Source organism: Micropterus dolomieu, linkage group LG04, assembly GCF_021292245.1.
Source record: "Micropterus dolomieu isolate WLL.071019.BEF.003 ecotype Adirondacks linkage group LG04, ASM2129224v1, whole genome shotgun sequence".
Lineage (NCBI taxonomy): Eukaryota > Metazoa > Chordata > Actinopteri > Centrarchiformes > Centrarchidae > Micropterus > Micropterus dolomieu.
In genome coordinates, this window is record NC_060153.1 from 12,574,334 (window position 1) to 12,592,354 (window position 18,021).

The 18,021-nt window shown below is 42.1% G+C and overlaps 1 protein-coding gene across 1 annotated transcript in view; it reads right to left on the reverse strand.

Moving 5' to 3' along the window:
* Positions 1-15,183, reverse strand: part of gpr83 (G protein-coupled receptor 83) — a 26,316-nt gene extending 11,133 nt beyond the window's left edge. Inside the window, exons 1-2 of the mRNA XM_046047749.1 lie at positions 14,728-15,183; positions 5,048-5,173 (exon numbers count right to left, since the gene is read on the reverse strand). Coding sequence (XP_045903705.1) covers positions 5,048-5,173; positions 14,728-15,183 — 582 coding nt within the window. The remainder of the gene's footprint in view (positions 1-5,047; positions 5,174-14,727) is intronic.
* Between the last annotated feature and the right edge of the window lie 2,838 nt (positions 15,184-18,021).

Below are 18,021 nucleotides of genomic sequence, written 5' to 3' on the forward strand. Positions count from 1 at the left end.
ACGTATATTAAAAATGTAATCAATAACTTGTAGTGTCTGGAGTCTCCATTTATTGGATTGCAGTCTTTTTTAGAAGAGCTTCAGTAAAACATTAATATCTACTGCTTCATATGGGACCAAAGAATGGAAGGGGTCTCTGACATCAAAACAATAACAAAAGTTGTGGTTTGATGACATTGTTAAGTAGCATGGGAGTTGCTGTCTTCAACACCATCACGTTCATTACAGTCAGCTAGGGTTCCTTCTTGTACATCGTTCAGGAGGTTTTTACCAGGAGCGGAATTATCCGCAGAGGTCTCCTCCTCTCCAAAATAAATGAAACAGGTGAATAAAACATCTAAAAACACTGAATAAAGCAGTTTCACGTTAAAAATCAGTGAGCTCCTTTGAGCCAAATGATCTACAGAGGTCTCCTCTCCAAATCAGAAGGACTTAAAGACAGAAACATTGAATAAAGCATCAGACATTTGCTCAGCTTGTCCAGGCGTCCGATGACTAAAATCCTTCTTCTTGTTAAAATATCTAGCTAAAAACAACCAAGATCTAAAAAGTGTATTGTAAAAATGTGTCTTAACACAAGATAAAGCATCAATTTACGACAGATTCTGGAAAACAAACAACGCTGACGCCTGCGTAAAGGGGATATGATGCCACTGACAAGCGACCAAATGAAACGCACCGTTACCTTGATTAAAATTACAGACTTCTCTGTGTCCCCGCGACCCTGTACGCAGGATAAGCAGTTGACGATGGATGGATGGACCTCTCTGTGTTTGACAATTGCTGGAAACACGTGGGATAATGTAAGTAAATAACTCAAGATAACTCAAGTCATTTTTTGGATTTTATTTTCACTTATTACTCATTTAAAAAGTTATCAGGCCTACTTTACTATTTAAAAGTAAATAGTCACATTACTCGTTACGTTACAATTACTTTCAACCACTGCAACCCATCCATAAAAGTGATGGTTAACCTCTTCAGCAGCGCATTTTAGAAATGAATCCACTTTACTGGAACAATAATTAACCTGAGGAGTCAACAACCAGCCGAACTGAAAACACTGCAGCCTCTCAGACCAGATGATGCTGTATCATATAAGCTATTTAAAAATAATAAAAAACGAAGCAGGTCCCTCCTGACATTTTAACTAATCACGTATTCATAACAGCAGCAATGAGTATGATTTTTATGAAACATTTTGAACTAAGGTTACTGTTTTGCACATGCGTTTATAAGAGAAGTAGGCTATAAGTAGGCAGTGCTTTTACAAAACACAAAACATTGCTGAATATGGGATTCCCAAGCCTTGTGTTTCCCTCCGTTTACCCTCCCGTCCGTCCCTGTCTGTCAGTTTGTCTGGTGTGTGTGTGTTTGTGTGGGCGCGACGTCGGTCTCTCCCTCTCCCCCCTGGAACGGCTCACACCTGAAGCTGACTCCAGTAATCAACTCCTCCAGATCGTCCGCTCACCTCAGTGGTAACAAGCGCTACGGCCAACTAGTTCTGAACTAGAAGAGTTAAAATAATCTGTTTTCTGATTCCTCGCTTAATACTTGTGTTTTCCTGCCTTCGCCCTAGGAACCGCTCAGGCTGTGAAGCTGCCCTGCCCAACCCAAACTGTGTGCGGAGACAATCATCCTCCAGGAACCTTACCTTTCAATAAACCCATACTTATCTAGATAAACAAGAGTCTCTGTGCCTGCTTCTGGATCCGCTAGGTTCCCCCAACATTAACGATCTGGCCAGCAGCATGGATCCAGCAGACATGGAGGCGGACTCTGGGGCGATTAAGAACCCCATTCCAATCAAGGTTACACCAAACCAGGCTCTTTGTCAGCTACAACTTGCTTTTGATACTGTATAACACATTGATTGATTTAAAACTTGTTCTGAATGACGACAAAACAAAACTTATGTTGTTTTCCAGTGCATCAAGTCATTGCACCTTCCACCCATCACTACTTCTCAGGGCTCCGAGATTGAGTCTGTATCTCAATACAAGTATCTTGGTAAATATACTGAAAAAACTGAAGCTGAAACTGGGTTTTTATTTTAGAAACAAGTCATGTTTTTCCTTTGAGGCCAAAAGGAGACTTGTTGCTGCCACTTTCATGTCAGTGCTGGACTATGGCGATGTTGTATACATGCATTCATCCATTCCAAGCTTGAAACTATTGAATACTGTTTACCACAGAGCTCTGAGGTTCATCACAAACTTTAGAGCCCTTACTCATCATTGCTCCTTGTATGAGCAGGTTGGTTGGTCTGCATTGTCCACCCGTAGACTTCATCATTGGCACATTCTTATTTACAAGGCTATTCTTGGTCTGCTTCCCCCATACCTACAAACCTACATCAAAAAGAAAGGCACAGGAAGATATTGACTTATTACTATTATCTGTCCCTCAAGTCCGGACTGAATTGGGAAAAGGGGCGTTTAAGTATGCGGCCGCCTGCACTTGGAATCAGCTGCAAAATGTCCTGAATCTTCAGGAGCCGGTTTCACTGGTTGCTTTTAAAGTACTTTTAAATGTCATGGAGGCTGTACACACTGGCTGTATATGTTACGATTGATTACTCGGACGATCCTTGTTGTTTATCACTTGTGGTAAATATATATGAAATTTTTATATTTTATGACCTTTTATGACCGTAACTCACTATTTATTCCCATCATAAATTGTTAAGTTTTACGTTTATGTTATATGTTATGTGTTTTAATGTCTGCAACCTTGTTGATTGTGTTGCTGCCTGTCCCGGCCAGGACACTCTTGGAAAAGAGATTTTTAATCTCAATGAGTTTTTCGTTCTGGTTAAATAAAGGTAAATAAGGAGTCCTCCTTAGACAACACAAACAACAGATCCGGACCGTCAAGGAGGACAGGCAAGCTATGAGTGCACAAATATCCCAATTGACTGAACAAGTAACTGCTCTGACTCATTTGATTCCACCAGCCCAGGCAACCCCAGCGGCCACACATCTCATGCCTCCGGTACAGACTGAGTCTTATGTTCGGGACCCAGAACCCTTCTCCGGAGATTTTGCCAGGTGCCGGGGATTTTTGTTGCAGTGTTCCATGGTGTTCATGCAGCGCCTGCAAACCTTCGCTTCTGAGCAATCTAAGGTACGATACATTTTGTGAGTTTTGAGAGGGAGTTGAAGTGGGCTGAAGGAGTTAATTCAACCCAACCAGTCTCTGCTTTGACCTTGCCTGAGCTTGAAGTTAGACTGAGAGAAGTATTCGACCACTCTGATCACTGTGGTGATGCTGCTAGGTGACTGCTGGACCTCCAGCAGGGGTCCCGACTCTCTGAAAGCTGGCTTAATTCGCCCCCCCTCCTCTCCTATAGGGGCGGGGTTTTTATTTGTAGAGAAGAAAGATAAGACATTACGCCCCTGTATGGATTTCCATGGTCTCAGCCATATCACTGTGAAGAACAGCTACCCCCTTCCCCTGATTAATTCTGCGGTAAAACCCCTTAAGGATGCCACAATCTTCACTAAATTGGACCTCCGCAACGCTTATCACCTGATTCGATAAAAGAGGGGGATGAGTGGAAAACAGCATTCAATACTCCCCTCGTCCAACTCCAACGTCACTGGCTGGAGGGATCCGAGCAGCCATTTACTGTGTGGACAGATCATAAAATTTGGCTTACATTCAAGCAGCCAAGAGACTTAACTCCTGTCAAGCCCGCTGGGCGCTGTTTTTTGGACGCTTTAACTTGTGCTCACTTACAGACCCGGCTCCGAAAACACAAAACCAGATGCTCTGTCCCGCATGCACCACACCCTGGAGGATACCCCCAGCCCCGGAGCAATCCTTCCATCCAGCTGCGTGGTGGTGGCCGTCTCCTTGGAGATCAAGTCCATCGTCAAGACAGCCCCCGGAGACACAACCAGATCCAGGTAATGGACCTGTTAATCGTTTATTTGTTCCAGACTCTGTCCGAGTCTGTAAATTTTCTGGGTTTCGTGTTTGAAAGCGGGCTGATGAAGAAAGACCCAGCTAAGATAAGAGCAGCCGCGAAGTGGCCTGTCCCCAGCACGTGCAAACAACTCCAACGTTTCTTAGGTTTTGCCAACTTTTACACCCGCTTTATCTGAGATTATAGTAAAGTTGCCACCTCTCTTAAGCAGCTCACGTTGAGATTGTCCGTACGTCATCGATGGCTTCAGAGAGTTGTGTGGAGAGGGCCAGGCAGAGCGGGAGATTGAAATTTATCTTCACTCAAGCTTCTCAGCAGCTAGTTTCCATGCACATCCAGTTCCAGTGTTGTACTGTGACCAAGTTAGCATAGCCTGATCGATCCAAACTCCATACAGAAAGCGTACATTTTAGAAGTTGTTGTCCTGCTGTCTTGCTGACAGACCTGACAAAGCATGAATTCATATGTTTAAAAAATCTGCATCATACTGCAGTTACTTCTGCATCAGTTTAATCCGTTTATTGCTGTTTAATCACAGCAAAATGTTTACTTTGGGTTCATACAGCTGTAGTAATGGCGAGTTGTGTTTATTCGCGTTATCGCATTGTGTGTGAACACTTGCAACGCAGTTGTCCAGCGATGAAACTCCTGCGAGTAAAGCGTTGCGTGGATTAAATTTGCTTTTGGTCTGAATGCCACATTGGTGTACCTAATAAAGAGTGTAGCTGTCAGATATGTATATGTGTAAATGTAGTGGTGTAAAAAGTAAATATTTTCCTCTGAAATGTAGTGCAGTAGAGGTATATAAAAAGGAATACTCATGTAAAGTAAAAGTACATCAAGTTTTTACTTAAGTACGTTGTTTTAGTAAATGTACTTAGTTTCAACCACTTCGTTAAGTGGGACTTGTAGTACATTAAAAAAGTAATAGCATCTAGGCTTACTATTTTATAGCCAGAACATTGGGATTATACTTTCCAGATATAACCATTCCAGCTTCATCTCATAACAACAGTATAGCGTTCACACAGTAGGCTAAGTGGTAACAAACTATGCAGACATGGCGCTCTCCAAGCACAGAAGAGCATCACTGCTTCATGTCTTCTGTAGACAAACCTGTTGTCGGTCCAGTGCGATGGCAGTGAGTGTGAGTGTCGAGACGTGCAGGGAGCAGTACTGTACAAAGCGACTGATGTGACACATTGTCCTCCCAAACACCCAGGTGCTGTTCACGAATCGGACCTGAAGGAACACAGACACACACACACAGTACATTATGTACACCTCATTTTACCAACCTCACCCATCCATCAAAACAAGATAGTAACTGACAATGTCCTGTTCAGGCATGTGATGACTGAGCATTAAAACAAATGATCAAGCACTCATGAAGATCTGTGTCTCTAACTTATTAACCTTTGCTTTTAAGGTTTTTGTTTCAAAGTAAGCCCAAGAAAGACAGAGAGAGAGAGATTGCCCCCTCTTTGTACAAATGGAGCAGTCCTTTGGTGTCAACAGTCATTACTACATTATGTTATTATAGGATAGGCCTACTTACAGCTGGGGTGGGCAGTTTATTTCATAAGAAAATTTGTTATAGGCCTATTTGTTGAAATTCACTTTACATTCTGATCGCAGTCAATAAATCAAATGTTCTGACACAGCGAAAGAAGTCTTATATCTGTGGCTGTTGCAGGACTGCAAAAAGTACAGCCTGCTCTACCTGCTTGTCCAGCGTTATTGTTTCCCCCACCATTTTCAACAACTTGGGGTTATGCAGTCAGAGCCAGAGGAGGAGGCTTGACGCAAAGCTCAAATGAGATCTGTCGAAAATCTAATGGGTAAAAACTAACGTAGCTTTGAGGGGAGGGTTGTTGAGATGGGGTAGGATTTTTTCAGTTGGATAACATCTAGCTGTCCCTTAAGGCACTTTTCGACCAAAAGTACCCGGGACTTTTAAGTCCCCAGATCTCTTTTCAAGGAACTAAAAGGTTCCTTCAGCCCACTGTTGTGTGCGTTTCCACCGTGGTCTAAACACCTGTGAAGAAATTAACCAGCTGACGTAGGCTGTAGGCTTGGCTATACACAGCGATACACAGGCATCATTATTTGTTACCACGATCCATGAGCAACATTTATAAATGAACATCAGATTTGACTGGAATATAATGAAAAACTATAGGCTTAGCTTGACCATTAAAGCAGCTTTTTTTTGTGGGAGCTATAATGAGGAGACACGTGATAAAGTTCGTTACACAATTAATAACAAAATGGATAAAACCATAAAGTTCTTAAAATAACTCCAGCACAGAGAAAGCAGCACAAAAATAAAATTGCGACAGTTTGGAAGGTTATTACAACATTTCCAGCCAACAAGAGCTGCAGATCAGCTGGATCAGCACATCTCTGTGTCCGCCGTCTAAATCCGAAACCAAAAGTCGAAATCAAAAACTAAAAGTCGAAGTCGAAAATGAATTTGGTATTTAGGATAGGGCATTTTGTATTTAGGATTGGGGATTTAGTCATTTAGCCATTTAGGATTGGGGATTTGGGGATTTAGGATTGGGGTTTTGGGGATTTGGGGATTGAGGATTGGGGATTGAGTTGTGTATGCAAATAAGGAGGCGTGGCCCAAAGGCTGCAGGGAGGGTTTGGAAGGGCTGAGGCGCAGAGGCACTTTATGGACTGCAGGGGGAGCTCTGACTGCCAGCACACTGCCATGAAAGCAAGCAGAAGAAGTGAGCAGGGCCGGAGGGCGGGCTATCATTTATAATACCATAACTTAAAGTGTACAGCATTTCTTTCCATGTGGCCTCACACACAAAGTCAACAGTGAAAGGAATGCTATCCATCTGACGAGAAAGCTATATTAGGCTAACTGTTGCTGACATGCATGAGTTACGTTACTGTTGGTACATGCACGTTTTAAATGCGGCTATTAACCCTGCTGAGTGCTGTGTGTATAAACTGTAAAGATAAGGTGTAGAAGCTGTGTTTCTGGGTAATAGCACCATGCTGGCCAGGTGACAGGTGTGTGTTTACAGTGTTTGTGTGCTCTGAAAAACACAACAGCGCAGCTATAAAGTCTCAGCCGGCAGACCTAGTATGGTATTATTACTCCACACATATGGATGTAACGTTGAGGCCTGACAGACATCCGCTAATCAGAAACAGAGGACACTTCCTGCATCACTGCCGATGTCATTTGACCAGGGAGTGAATGGTGATTAATGCGATTGTCATCAGTTTTTTCCTAGTGTTTGTTTTTGCCGCATGCTCAGCTACATCTACACACCTGCACTGGGTTGCACTAGCTCTGTATTATGTGAGGTTAATGGGTTCATAGGTTCATAACACAGGCACCCACTTACATATTGTTTAGAGTGTCAGTGTGTTTCTTCATGTATTGTTTTGTGATACTTTTGCTTTTTGGTATTGTTTAATTATGTATTGTGCTCCAGTGTCATGTACACAAGCCACAAGCCAAATGTTTTCCTTTATTGGTATACTGTTAGTGAGTTATGTGAGAAGCCTCAACATAGCAGTGCATTTCTGTAACTTAGCGTGAGTCTGAACTGACCATGCTGATAACAATGTTTTGATCTGTTTATGTATGCTGCAGATTTTAGTAAAGATATTCAAAGCCACACTGAGTTTTTATTAAGATGTGCAACAATTACTTCTCCCCTAAGTTAGGGCATAAACTCGACACCAGAGATGCTTACATGTCTTTGAGCTAGAGTCCAAGTCAAGTCTCAAGTCTCTCGTGGTTATTACAAATGTTGTATCACCTGCTGCGTTCAATCCAGGTTGCTAATAAAACTGCATAGCTATAAGGAATTCTGTAACTGTAGCCTGCTTTTCATTTACAGAGCACAACCATGTAATGTACAATGCAATTATTGATGGTTTATTAAATACTGTAAGTCAAAACACTCCCCAGACTCTTAAACCCAGTGTAACGTTAACTAAATAAAACTGTAAAGTTACACGGTCAACAATAAAGCTGTAACCTGTTTTTAACTTACAGAGCACAACCATGTAATGTACAATGCAACTATGGACTGTTTATTAAATACTGTAAGTCAACACACTCCCCAGACTTTTAAACCCAGTGTAATGTTAACTAAATAAAACTGTAACGTTGCATAATCAACAATAAAACTGTCTATTTTTAACTTAACAAAGCACAACAATGCAGCCTACAATGCGTCTACAATTAATGACAACTTATAAACTACTGTAAGTCAACAAACCCTGTTGATTTTCAAACCCAGTCTAAAGCTAACTAAATAAAACTGTTAAGTCAAATGGTCTACATGTGTAGACAATAAACAACAATAAACCTGTAACCTCTTTCCAGCCAACGGCAATAATTAATTAAGGTGATGGCATAGTCTGTATGGGTGATGGCAGCCAGCGGGATGTAAATAATTACATTAATCGACTACCACAAGTTTGGAAAGTAAACAAACGCTCATTCATCTTTTCATAACGAACAACAGTCGGAGTACACCTCCCGTAGGTCGTAGCTGAAGCAAGAAGCAAGCTAACATTAGAATTCTGAGCTAAACATGTTTACTCACCACAGGTTACTAACCTATTTGCGTTCAGCACTTCTTTGTTTGGGTCTTGTTGTATGAAGTTTGCTGCCTCCGTAACACGTAGCAGCAGATGCTACGTGTTACGTAGGCAGGTTATAGGTAACGGAGTGAGGGAATAACAGCACGCTCATCAGAAGTTTCCTAAAAAATAAACATTGTTCACGAGTCCCGCACCTCGAGTCCGAGTCGAGTCTGAAGTCTTTTGAGGACGAGTCTCAAGTCGAGTCTGAAGTCACTGTGTGTGCGACTTAAGTCGCACTCGAGTCCGAGTCTCTAACTCGAGTCCCCATCTCTGCTCGACACTAGAGGCTTAGTAACGGCTAGTTAGATTTTAACAAAAACAGTAACCAAAATTGGATGCACCATGGTGAAGGTTGGGTATGGACTAAATGGAGTTCCAAAGTCTTTGAACATCTACAGATAGTCTTCAAAATGCATGCAAAATAGAGTCAATTTGAACCTAGACAAATTTTCAACTGCAAATCACCACAATCTTTATCAATGGGTTGGACTGGGACTTTACATTCACAGGTATTTGAGTAAACTGTCTTATCTGTTTGATTCATAATTTCGAAGACAAAACTGAGGTTTGTATTTGGACCCAGCCGGATTTGTGACTCCACTCCCGTAAACCTTGGTTCCCTGCAGCAATACATAAAGCCAGTAGTGACCAATTTAGGCATCAAAATTGACAGTGATTTTAAACTTCACAAGCAGAAAAACAGGTTAAATCCAGGTTCTGTCATTTGTCGTTTTATCTTTTGATCTTCTTGAGCATGTGATTCATGCTTTTATCTCGACCCGTTTGGACTACTGTAATGCACTTTACATCAGTGTGAACCAAACCTCCCTCTCACGCCTGCAGTTAGTCCAGAATGCAGCTGCTTGTCTTTTTTATCACAGTAACCCAGAAACACGAACACATTACCCCCATTCTGGCCTCGCTCCACTAACTCCCTGTACATTTTAGAATACATTTTAAGATTTTAATGTTTGTTTTTAAGTCACTTAATGGGTTGGCACCTCAGTACATCTCTGAGCCCCTGCACACTTACACCCCGCCAAGGTCAATGAGGTCTACTGATCAGCTGCGGCTGAACGTGCCCAGGACCAGGCAGAAGACCAGGGGCGATCGCTCTTTTTCACCAGTTGCCCCCAAACTGTGGAATGACTTACCTCCTCACATTAAAGTGGCGCCCAACCTCCACACCTTTAAATCTCGTTTAAAAACATATTTTTATTCCCTGGCTTTTAATTCACCCTGAGAACTGCTGTGGTCTTCATTGTCGCTGTCAGTGTTGGTGTTATTTGTTTTGTTTTGTTTTGTTTTTATTTATCATGAGCATATTTTATTTCATCTCTGTAAAGCACTTTGGTAACCTTGTTTTTTATTTTAATTGTGCTACATAAATAAAGTGGATTGGATTGGATTGGAGCTAAATAAATCCAATGCAACATACAGAAGGATATCAGCACTTTATTAAACAATGGATGTGCTTCACTGAATCAAATGTAATAGTGTTGAATCATTAGTCCTTCCTCCACTACAGTTTTTTAAGATAAATGAAATGATCTGTGTTAGTATGAATTCATATTTCTAGTGCCACTGGAGACTTTGCTTTTTATTTACTCATTGCCATGGTGAATTGTTTTTTTCATTCCCCACGTACTACCTCAGTGAACACACTCAGGGTTGATTGAACTAGTTTTGATCAGCTGTTTAAGAACTGAAAACTCAGTTTCACATCTCAGGCTCAATCAACTCAGAGCTCCTGCCTCATCATCTCTCCTTTGCTTCCTAGTGTTTTCTTTGTGACTAACCTTTTGTTTCTTGTACCTCAGGATACTTCAGATGCCTTCAGATCTCCAACCCTAGTCATCTTTCGTTCATCTAATGCCCCTTACACCATCACAATACATTGGGCACAATGCATCATTTTTCACCTACTACCTCTATGATCCAAAAGAGGTGATAAAGCAGCAAAACTCCTCCACCTGCACCTCCACAATTTTTTTTCAAAGAACCCCTTAGACCCATCTGTGATAAGCAACTACAGACCAATCTCCAATATCCTTTTTCCTAGTAAAATATTTGAAAAGGATGTCTACAAACAACTGCATAATTACCTGTCCCTCCACAATCTATATGATGTGAATCAATCTGGCTTCAGGACCAACCGCAGCACTGAAACAGCTTTGAAGTAGTCAGTGATCAAAAGATCAACAATGCTGCAAACAAACCTTCTATCCTAGTATTTCTAGAATGGACTGCAGCCTTAGATACTGTCAACCACAGCATTTTAATCAGTAAACTAGAATATTAATTTGGGCAATGTGGCCGTGTCTTAAAGGGGCTCTCTTCCTATCTAACTGGCAGGACATTCTCTGTGTGTCTTGACAAATTTTAAACTGGCAATTATGACATTTTCTTTGAGGTCCCACAAGGCTCAGTTTGTATTTCACTTTAACATGATATCCTCAGCCATATTAATGGCCTTGACAACTGTATCAGTGACATCAAGTACTGGATGATCAAAAACTTTTTGCAGTAAAAAAAAGGCTGAGATCCTGTTGGAGAAAACCATATTACTATTATGACCTTACTGCTGTTTACATTCTCCCTGACACAAATTTTAAAAATGCACTGGACAATTACTTCCTGGGTGTATATGTGTATGTATATTTGTAAAGTAATAACTGTATAGGCCATGTTGTATGTTACCATATTCAAATGTATATCTAACTATCTGTTATGTTCTGTGTATGTAGCATAAGGAGACTACAAACTTTCCTGCCCTATGGAATAAAGTTCCTGAGTTTTGTCTCCATGTGATGAGTCCAGGTTTTGTCAACAGTGCCAGTTCAGATCAATGTAAATGGGGGAAGAACAGGGCTGTGTAAAATATATAATGTTGCTTCTGTTAGGAATGTGGTTTTGTGTTCATGTTTCCATTTTAAGTCCGTTTTTGGATCTGTGTTCCTCTGTGTAGTCTTGTTTAGTTAGTTCTTAGTCCTCTGCTTTAGTTCATGTTTAAGTGTTTTCCTGATCTGTGTACTTCTGTGTTTTATCATAATGGTCTGTATCCTAGTCCTTAGTCTTATATTTCCATGTTTTAGTGTAGTCTTGTCTCCTGTTTGGTCCTGTCTCTGTCCGTGCCCTGATTTTGCTGACTTTCCATGTTTTGGTGTCTTACTTTGGTAGATCTGTCCTTGTGTGTTCCTGTGAACTTTACTTCCTGTTTTATTTTGGTAACCCTATGTACCTGGTGTCCTTGTCTAGCTTTGTTTGATTACCTGATGTATCTCACCTGTGTTGCTCCCGCCCCGCTCATTAGTCCCTGTGTATATGTATGCCTGCTTGTATCTCCAGTCTTGGTCACGTCTGTGTGTCTTGTTGAGTGTTCTGCCTTGTGCTCTGTTTTCCCTGTTCTGAATTACCTTTGTTTTGACTTTGTCTTGAGCTCCATGTAAGCCTGTTTCAGTTTAGTTTTTTGAATTAATAAATATGCTTACATAAACTGCATCCTCTTCCCTTGCCATTGTCTGCATTTGGGTCCTCACCCCAGTCTGCACTCAACCAACTCATGACAGCTTCTTAAACTGCAAAACTTGGAAATTAGAGTGTCATGGCTCAGAAGGTAAATATTTGTATCTTACAAATAGTTTTTAAAAGACTTGTTTTTAGGATGAAAAAATGACGTCAAATAAACATGTGCAGGTCAGGCCTTGTGAGGTGACGTCGCTGTCTCTTCCTGTCATTACCTGGTGTAGGAAGCTTCTATACATAATTGAAGAATACTGATTTTAACGTTTAATTATCGTAAAATTGGAAGTACAATGAAATGTTATGCCTATTTCCACTTTTATTTTGCTGCCTCTACAAATTTGCAAATTCTTCCAAAGACAGCAGAACAAATGACAAACTACATAATCATAACTAAAAGCCAAATTAGCCCTAATATCTTTCTAATTTCAGAGGAACCCACCACTAAAAGCAAATAAGGTATAGCCATAGACTGGGTATAGCACAGCACTTGATCATAGAAACTGCGCAAGTCCATAGGCTGTATGATCATGTATACTAGTTAAGATAAGACTGCACTAAAGGAAATTCAGGTGCAACAGCAGCAATTATATATGGTGAAAATAAAAGACAAGCAGCTTCTCCCGTCAGACTGCACCTCTGTGCTATTTAATGCATAATATAATGAGCAAAATAAAACACGGTAATTATTGATCACATAGAAACTTTGCAAGATAAAATACAAGCCTTTCAATGAAGAGTAAATTATGTCTAAGTGAGAGAAAATGTCCTGAGTGGATCCAGAGGTTACTGAATCAGCTGTAGCTGTAATTTCCAACTTGTGGTGTAAGCCAGTGGACTGGGACTCTGCTACAGATGGCTTATCCAAAGCTGTGACACCAAGTGGTCCTTCATGTCCAGGTGAAACATCTTTGTCTGCAGGGGGAGGATAAGTCAGTGGGGAAAAACAGTGGAGCTTGCGTTAACCTCAAACACCTCTAGTGTAGACTTTAGGCCCTAATAAGCAGCTGAGCGGGAGCCAGGAGACTGAGCATGGGGCAATAACAAACACAGGGACAGACGGGAACACTCGAAACACAGTGAAATGAAAGAACAAAAGGAGACACTATAGGAAAACACTGATGACAATCGCATTAATCACCATTTACTCCCTGGTCAAATGACATTGGCAGTGATGCAGGAAGTGTCCTCTGTTTCTGATTAGCGGATGTCTATCAGGCCTCAACGTTACATCCATATGTGTGGAGTAATAATACCATACTAGGTCTGCCGGCTGAGACTTATAGCTGCGCTGTTGTGTTTTTCAGAGCACACAAACACTGTAAACACACACCTGTCACCTGGCCAGCATGGTGCTATTACCCAGAAACACAGCTTCTACACCTTATCTTTACAGTTTATACACACAACACTCAGGGTTAATAGCCACATTTAAAACATGCATGTACCAACAGTAACGTAACTCATGCATGTCAGTAACAGTTAGCCTAATATAGCTAACTTGGTAATGTTATTATATCTTACCTGCTGTACTGTCCGCTGCTTTCTTGTCAGATGGATAGCATTCCTTTCACTGTTGACTTTGTGTGTGAGGCCACATAGACAGAAATGCTGTACACTTTTAGTTATGGTATTATAAATCATAGTCCTCTCTCCAGCCCTGCTCACTTCCTCTGCTTGCTTTCATGGCAGTGTGCTGGCAGTCAGAGCTCCCCCTGCAGTCCATAAAGTGCCTCTGCGCCTCAGCCCTTCCAAACCCTCCCTGCAGCCTTTGGGCCACGCCTCCTCATTTGCATACACGACTCAATTCTCAATCCCCAATCCTATATAGCTAAATGACTAAATGCCCTATCCTAAATACCAAATCCCCAATCCTAAATGACTAAATACCAAATTCATTTTCAACTTCAACTTTTAGTTTTGGATTTTGACTTAGTTTCGGATTTAGACTTTTAGTTTTAGTTCTGACCAAATAATCCCTCCATAGTAATCAGCTGGTCCGCTTGTTTTGGAGAGCAGGAGACCGACTTCGTCTCCTTGTAGAAACTTCCTGACTGATGAAAACTCAAAACAACAACTTCTGACCCAATATTTAGCATAACTCCATCAGCTGCTCGCTGTAAACACACCCAGGTAGGCTGCTATTTATGCTACATTTAATGCCGATGACTGATCTCAGGCGGACAGCGGCGAGACATGTGTGCTATTGTGATTTATTGGTTTGCAAACAATGGTGGAAAAGAGAGGAGCAGTAGCAGACAGACAACCGACATTCTAGTTGGTAGTTGTTCATGTCCCAGCTTGAAACCCTAAGGTTTCTTTGAGGAGTGGAGGCGTAAATGCAGCGTTTTGTTGGGATTTCTGAAGCGGTAGGCCTAGCGGGAAAAAAAAAATAATAAAAGATTTCCCCCCCACAAATTATTGTGAAAGGTGTTTTAAGACACAATTAGGCCTATTTAAATATTTCACCAGCCAACCTAAATCCACTTTCCTTTCTTAAAAGTGTTTAGAGAAGAGCCTGACTGGTTTGGAAGCCTATGAGTAGGGGCGCGCGCACACACACACACACGCGCGCACACACACACACACACACACACACACACAGAGAGGGTCATGCAGACCTGCCAATGTTCCAAAGGGGGTCTTACCAGGGTGAAGGGCGTATTGAGGACTGTGATGAAGATATCAGCCACGGCGAGGTTCATAATAAACAAGCTGGTGGCGGACTGGGTGCGCTTGTTTTTCACCACCACATGGCACACCAGGGTGTTCCCGAACAGGGAGATCACGATGATTAAAGAGTATGCGGCCACCAGCAGCGCCTTGACGCTCCCGTCCTGCGACTCCCCGCCCTGGCGCTTCTTACTGGCCAGAGAGCGCCAGTCCTCCAGCATCCCCTCGTCAAGGTCCAGGAGGAAAAAGCCAGAAGTCCGGTTATCCAGCTGCCCCGAAACGTTAAGTAAATGCTCCGTGTAAGAAAATATTCTCTCTTCCAGAAGTGAAGAGTCGTTGACTCGGTGTCCCGCTGAAGCTGCAGCTGCTGCTGCCCTTTGAGGGCTGCACACCCACAGCACCACAGATAACCAAACACACACAGCTCTCATTGTGGCAGTGTTTTCTTTTTCTTCTTTTCCAATTCTCTTTGGAGAATCTGCGCGACTTTCAGATGGACACCTGCTCCGTCCCTCCTGTCACTGAAGTGATGTTGAGATGCTGAAGCATGAGCAACAAGTTGCGTGACGCGACAGAACAGCGAGACTGCTGATTTCAAACCTTGAGTGTGCGTGCGTGCGTGTCTGTGCGTGTGATAGACTGAAAGAGAGAGAGATCCAAGTATGGTAGTAGCCTGAAGATCGGTTGTAAGTAACCCCATGACTAATTGAAGCCATAAAATTCTCAAATAGAAATCCTCTCTCTCTCTCTCTCTCTCTCTCTCTCTCGCTCGCTCTCTCTCTCTCTCTCTCTCTCTCTCTCTCTCTCTCTCTCTCTCACTCACACACACACACACACACACACACATTATTGACTCGCGCTCCTAAAACTTAATCCAGCTCTGTCTGCCAGGCTTTGATGTTTGCCTGTGAAGCGGCTGTTTTAAAAGTCAGATACACCTCCATCCCATGAGAATCTGCGACAGTGCGTTAGATTAAGCCGCTGGCGGGTTTTGTAGTCAAACAAACCAAATGACTTCCTTGACTGGCATAGCCTATTTGTTCAGAACAAAACACGCAGGCATGTGTGTTTGGATGTGGCCTACTTGTGAGAGCTCAGACAGACAGATTTCTTTCCACGTTTCCCTCCAGTCTTGGTTGTGCATGTCTCTGTCTTGATTCATAGCCGCCCAAGGCAAGGATTCATTAACCCTCAGGCATTTTATTATGTAAATGCAGTATACATCCAGTTTAGAGGCTAATGTAAGGATTGTCCATACTCAGGGCTTCTTCTTGTAGAGGGCCCTGAGATAAAGTCTAGTTTTAGGGGCCATAATAATTTCACTTTATGTTGTGTGTAGCCTACATGGTGTACAGTAGATTCAATTTCTGGTCAACCAGATTATAATTTCATGCAGAAATTGGGTGGGTAGGGATCACTCTTCATTTTTGTACCAGGGTCCAGGGTAGTAAATAAAGGCCAGCAAAGCGCGTTCATGTGAACGTGCACAAGCATGATGCGCGTAACAGCTGTGCACGTGAATACATTTTTGATTAATAAAAAAAATGTATTAATCTAAAGCTAATTAATCAAAAATTAATTAAAAATTATATAAAAATGAATTAAAAAAAAAGATTGGGGTCATAGCAAGGTTGAACAACAAAGACATGGGGGTGTGAAAATGGGTGTGTGTATTAGGGCGTCCGGCCTTATCCTCTATTAGCGGGGGCGGGGGTCGATCACCAAAAGGCAAAGACGGGTGTGAAAAGGGGGGTTTGTGTATATGGGATGTCCGGTGTTATCCTCTAAAAGCGGATGTTTGGGAGTGGCTTTAGCAATCGTTTGTATATATAGCGGGCTAGTTTTTTGACTTACATCTGACCGAGAGCGTGGAACAGTGTGACTGAACGATTTTTTGGTTGAATCCATATCGGACAGAGCTATCTTCGTGCAGAACAACAGCACCATCTTTGCAGCATCACAATCATGTACGTCACAGGTAATCAATTGGGAAGACTCCCAACAACATTGGCTGATTTTCTGGAACGAAAGGCATGGGCGCCTCAGTTTGAATGGGCGGTGGAAGATTTTAGAATGTCAGGATTCTTGTTTGAGCACGGATCAGTTCATCTTTATACAAGAGAGCTTGATGAAATTTTTCTTTGTGAAAGCACACCGCACATTAGTTTTTCAGCTAAAGACTGGAATTACTTCAGAAACAAAGTCTGTAAATGACACACAATGGTGCGGGTCTGTGCCTGGAGAGCTCTACCGTGTAGAGACAGACCTTGAAGTCTACGACCCAGAATCCTACATCTTTTTTAGATCGTGCAAGAACGATTCTATCAGTCAAAAGGCAAGGATGGGAACCCCAGAGCAACTAAAAGGCTACCCCATCACGTCTAAAGAGGGGGAGACGTGGTTCAGCTTTGTGGTCCAGTGGGGAGAATGGGATAGAACCCTTGAAGTCTTCTCACACATTGATAAATTATTCAGATGGTATAAACCTTATGTTAGCTATGTAGGGATCAAAAGAAAACTTTTTGGTCCTGAGGACAAGCAAGATGAACAACAAACAACACCGCAGACAACCTCAAAGACCTCCACGACGGGGCTGACAGTGACATTGTTCTAATTAAAATGTTTTGTGCAGGTACGAGGACATGTGCAGCGGGTGAGGATCTATCGAGCAGCCCTAAATATTTTCCATTACTACAGGATGATGATAACTCATGGGTGGATGACTATGGCAAAGAACAGGGGAAAAGAAATTTAACATTTCTCGTTCCTGAAGAAAAAGCAGAAGAGGACAAGAGCAGGGTCAAGCCATTTAAGGGTGCCTGTTTGGACGCTCTGGACTGTTGCGACAAGAACACATCTCCTAACACTTCTACTAGCAGTATTATACAGGTAACCGTAGCTTATTACTTATACGATATACTGCAGCAAAAAGCTATACAAACGTGTGTATTGTGCATATACAGACAAATGGAGCAGAAAACAACCTCACACATGCATTGACACGTTACCCATCTTTTATATCAAAGGACATAAGAGAGAAATTATGCAGAAGCTTTTTAACAAAAATTTTGCTGATGCTCAAAAGTACGTCCTACGTGGTCTTGGGTTGGTGCCAACATGTGAATGCAGTATTCGAGACATTGCAGCAGCTGCTCTACAGATTTGGCTGAAGAACCCTTTTCTCATTGCTTCGCTTAAACGGGTAGTTAGAGTGGAGGACAGTGTGAGCACAGTGGTTAAGGAATCTCTGGACATCTGGAAGGGGGAAC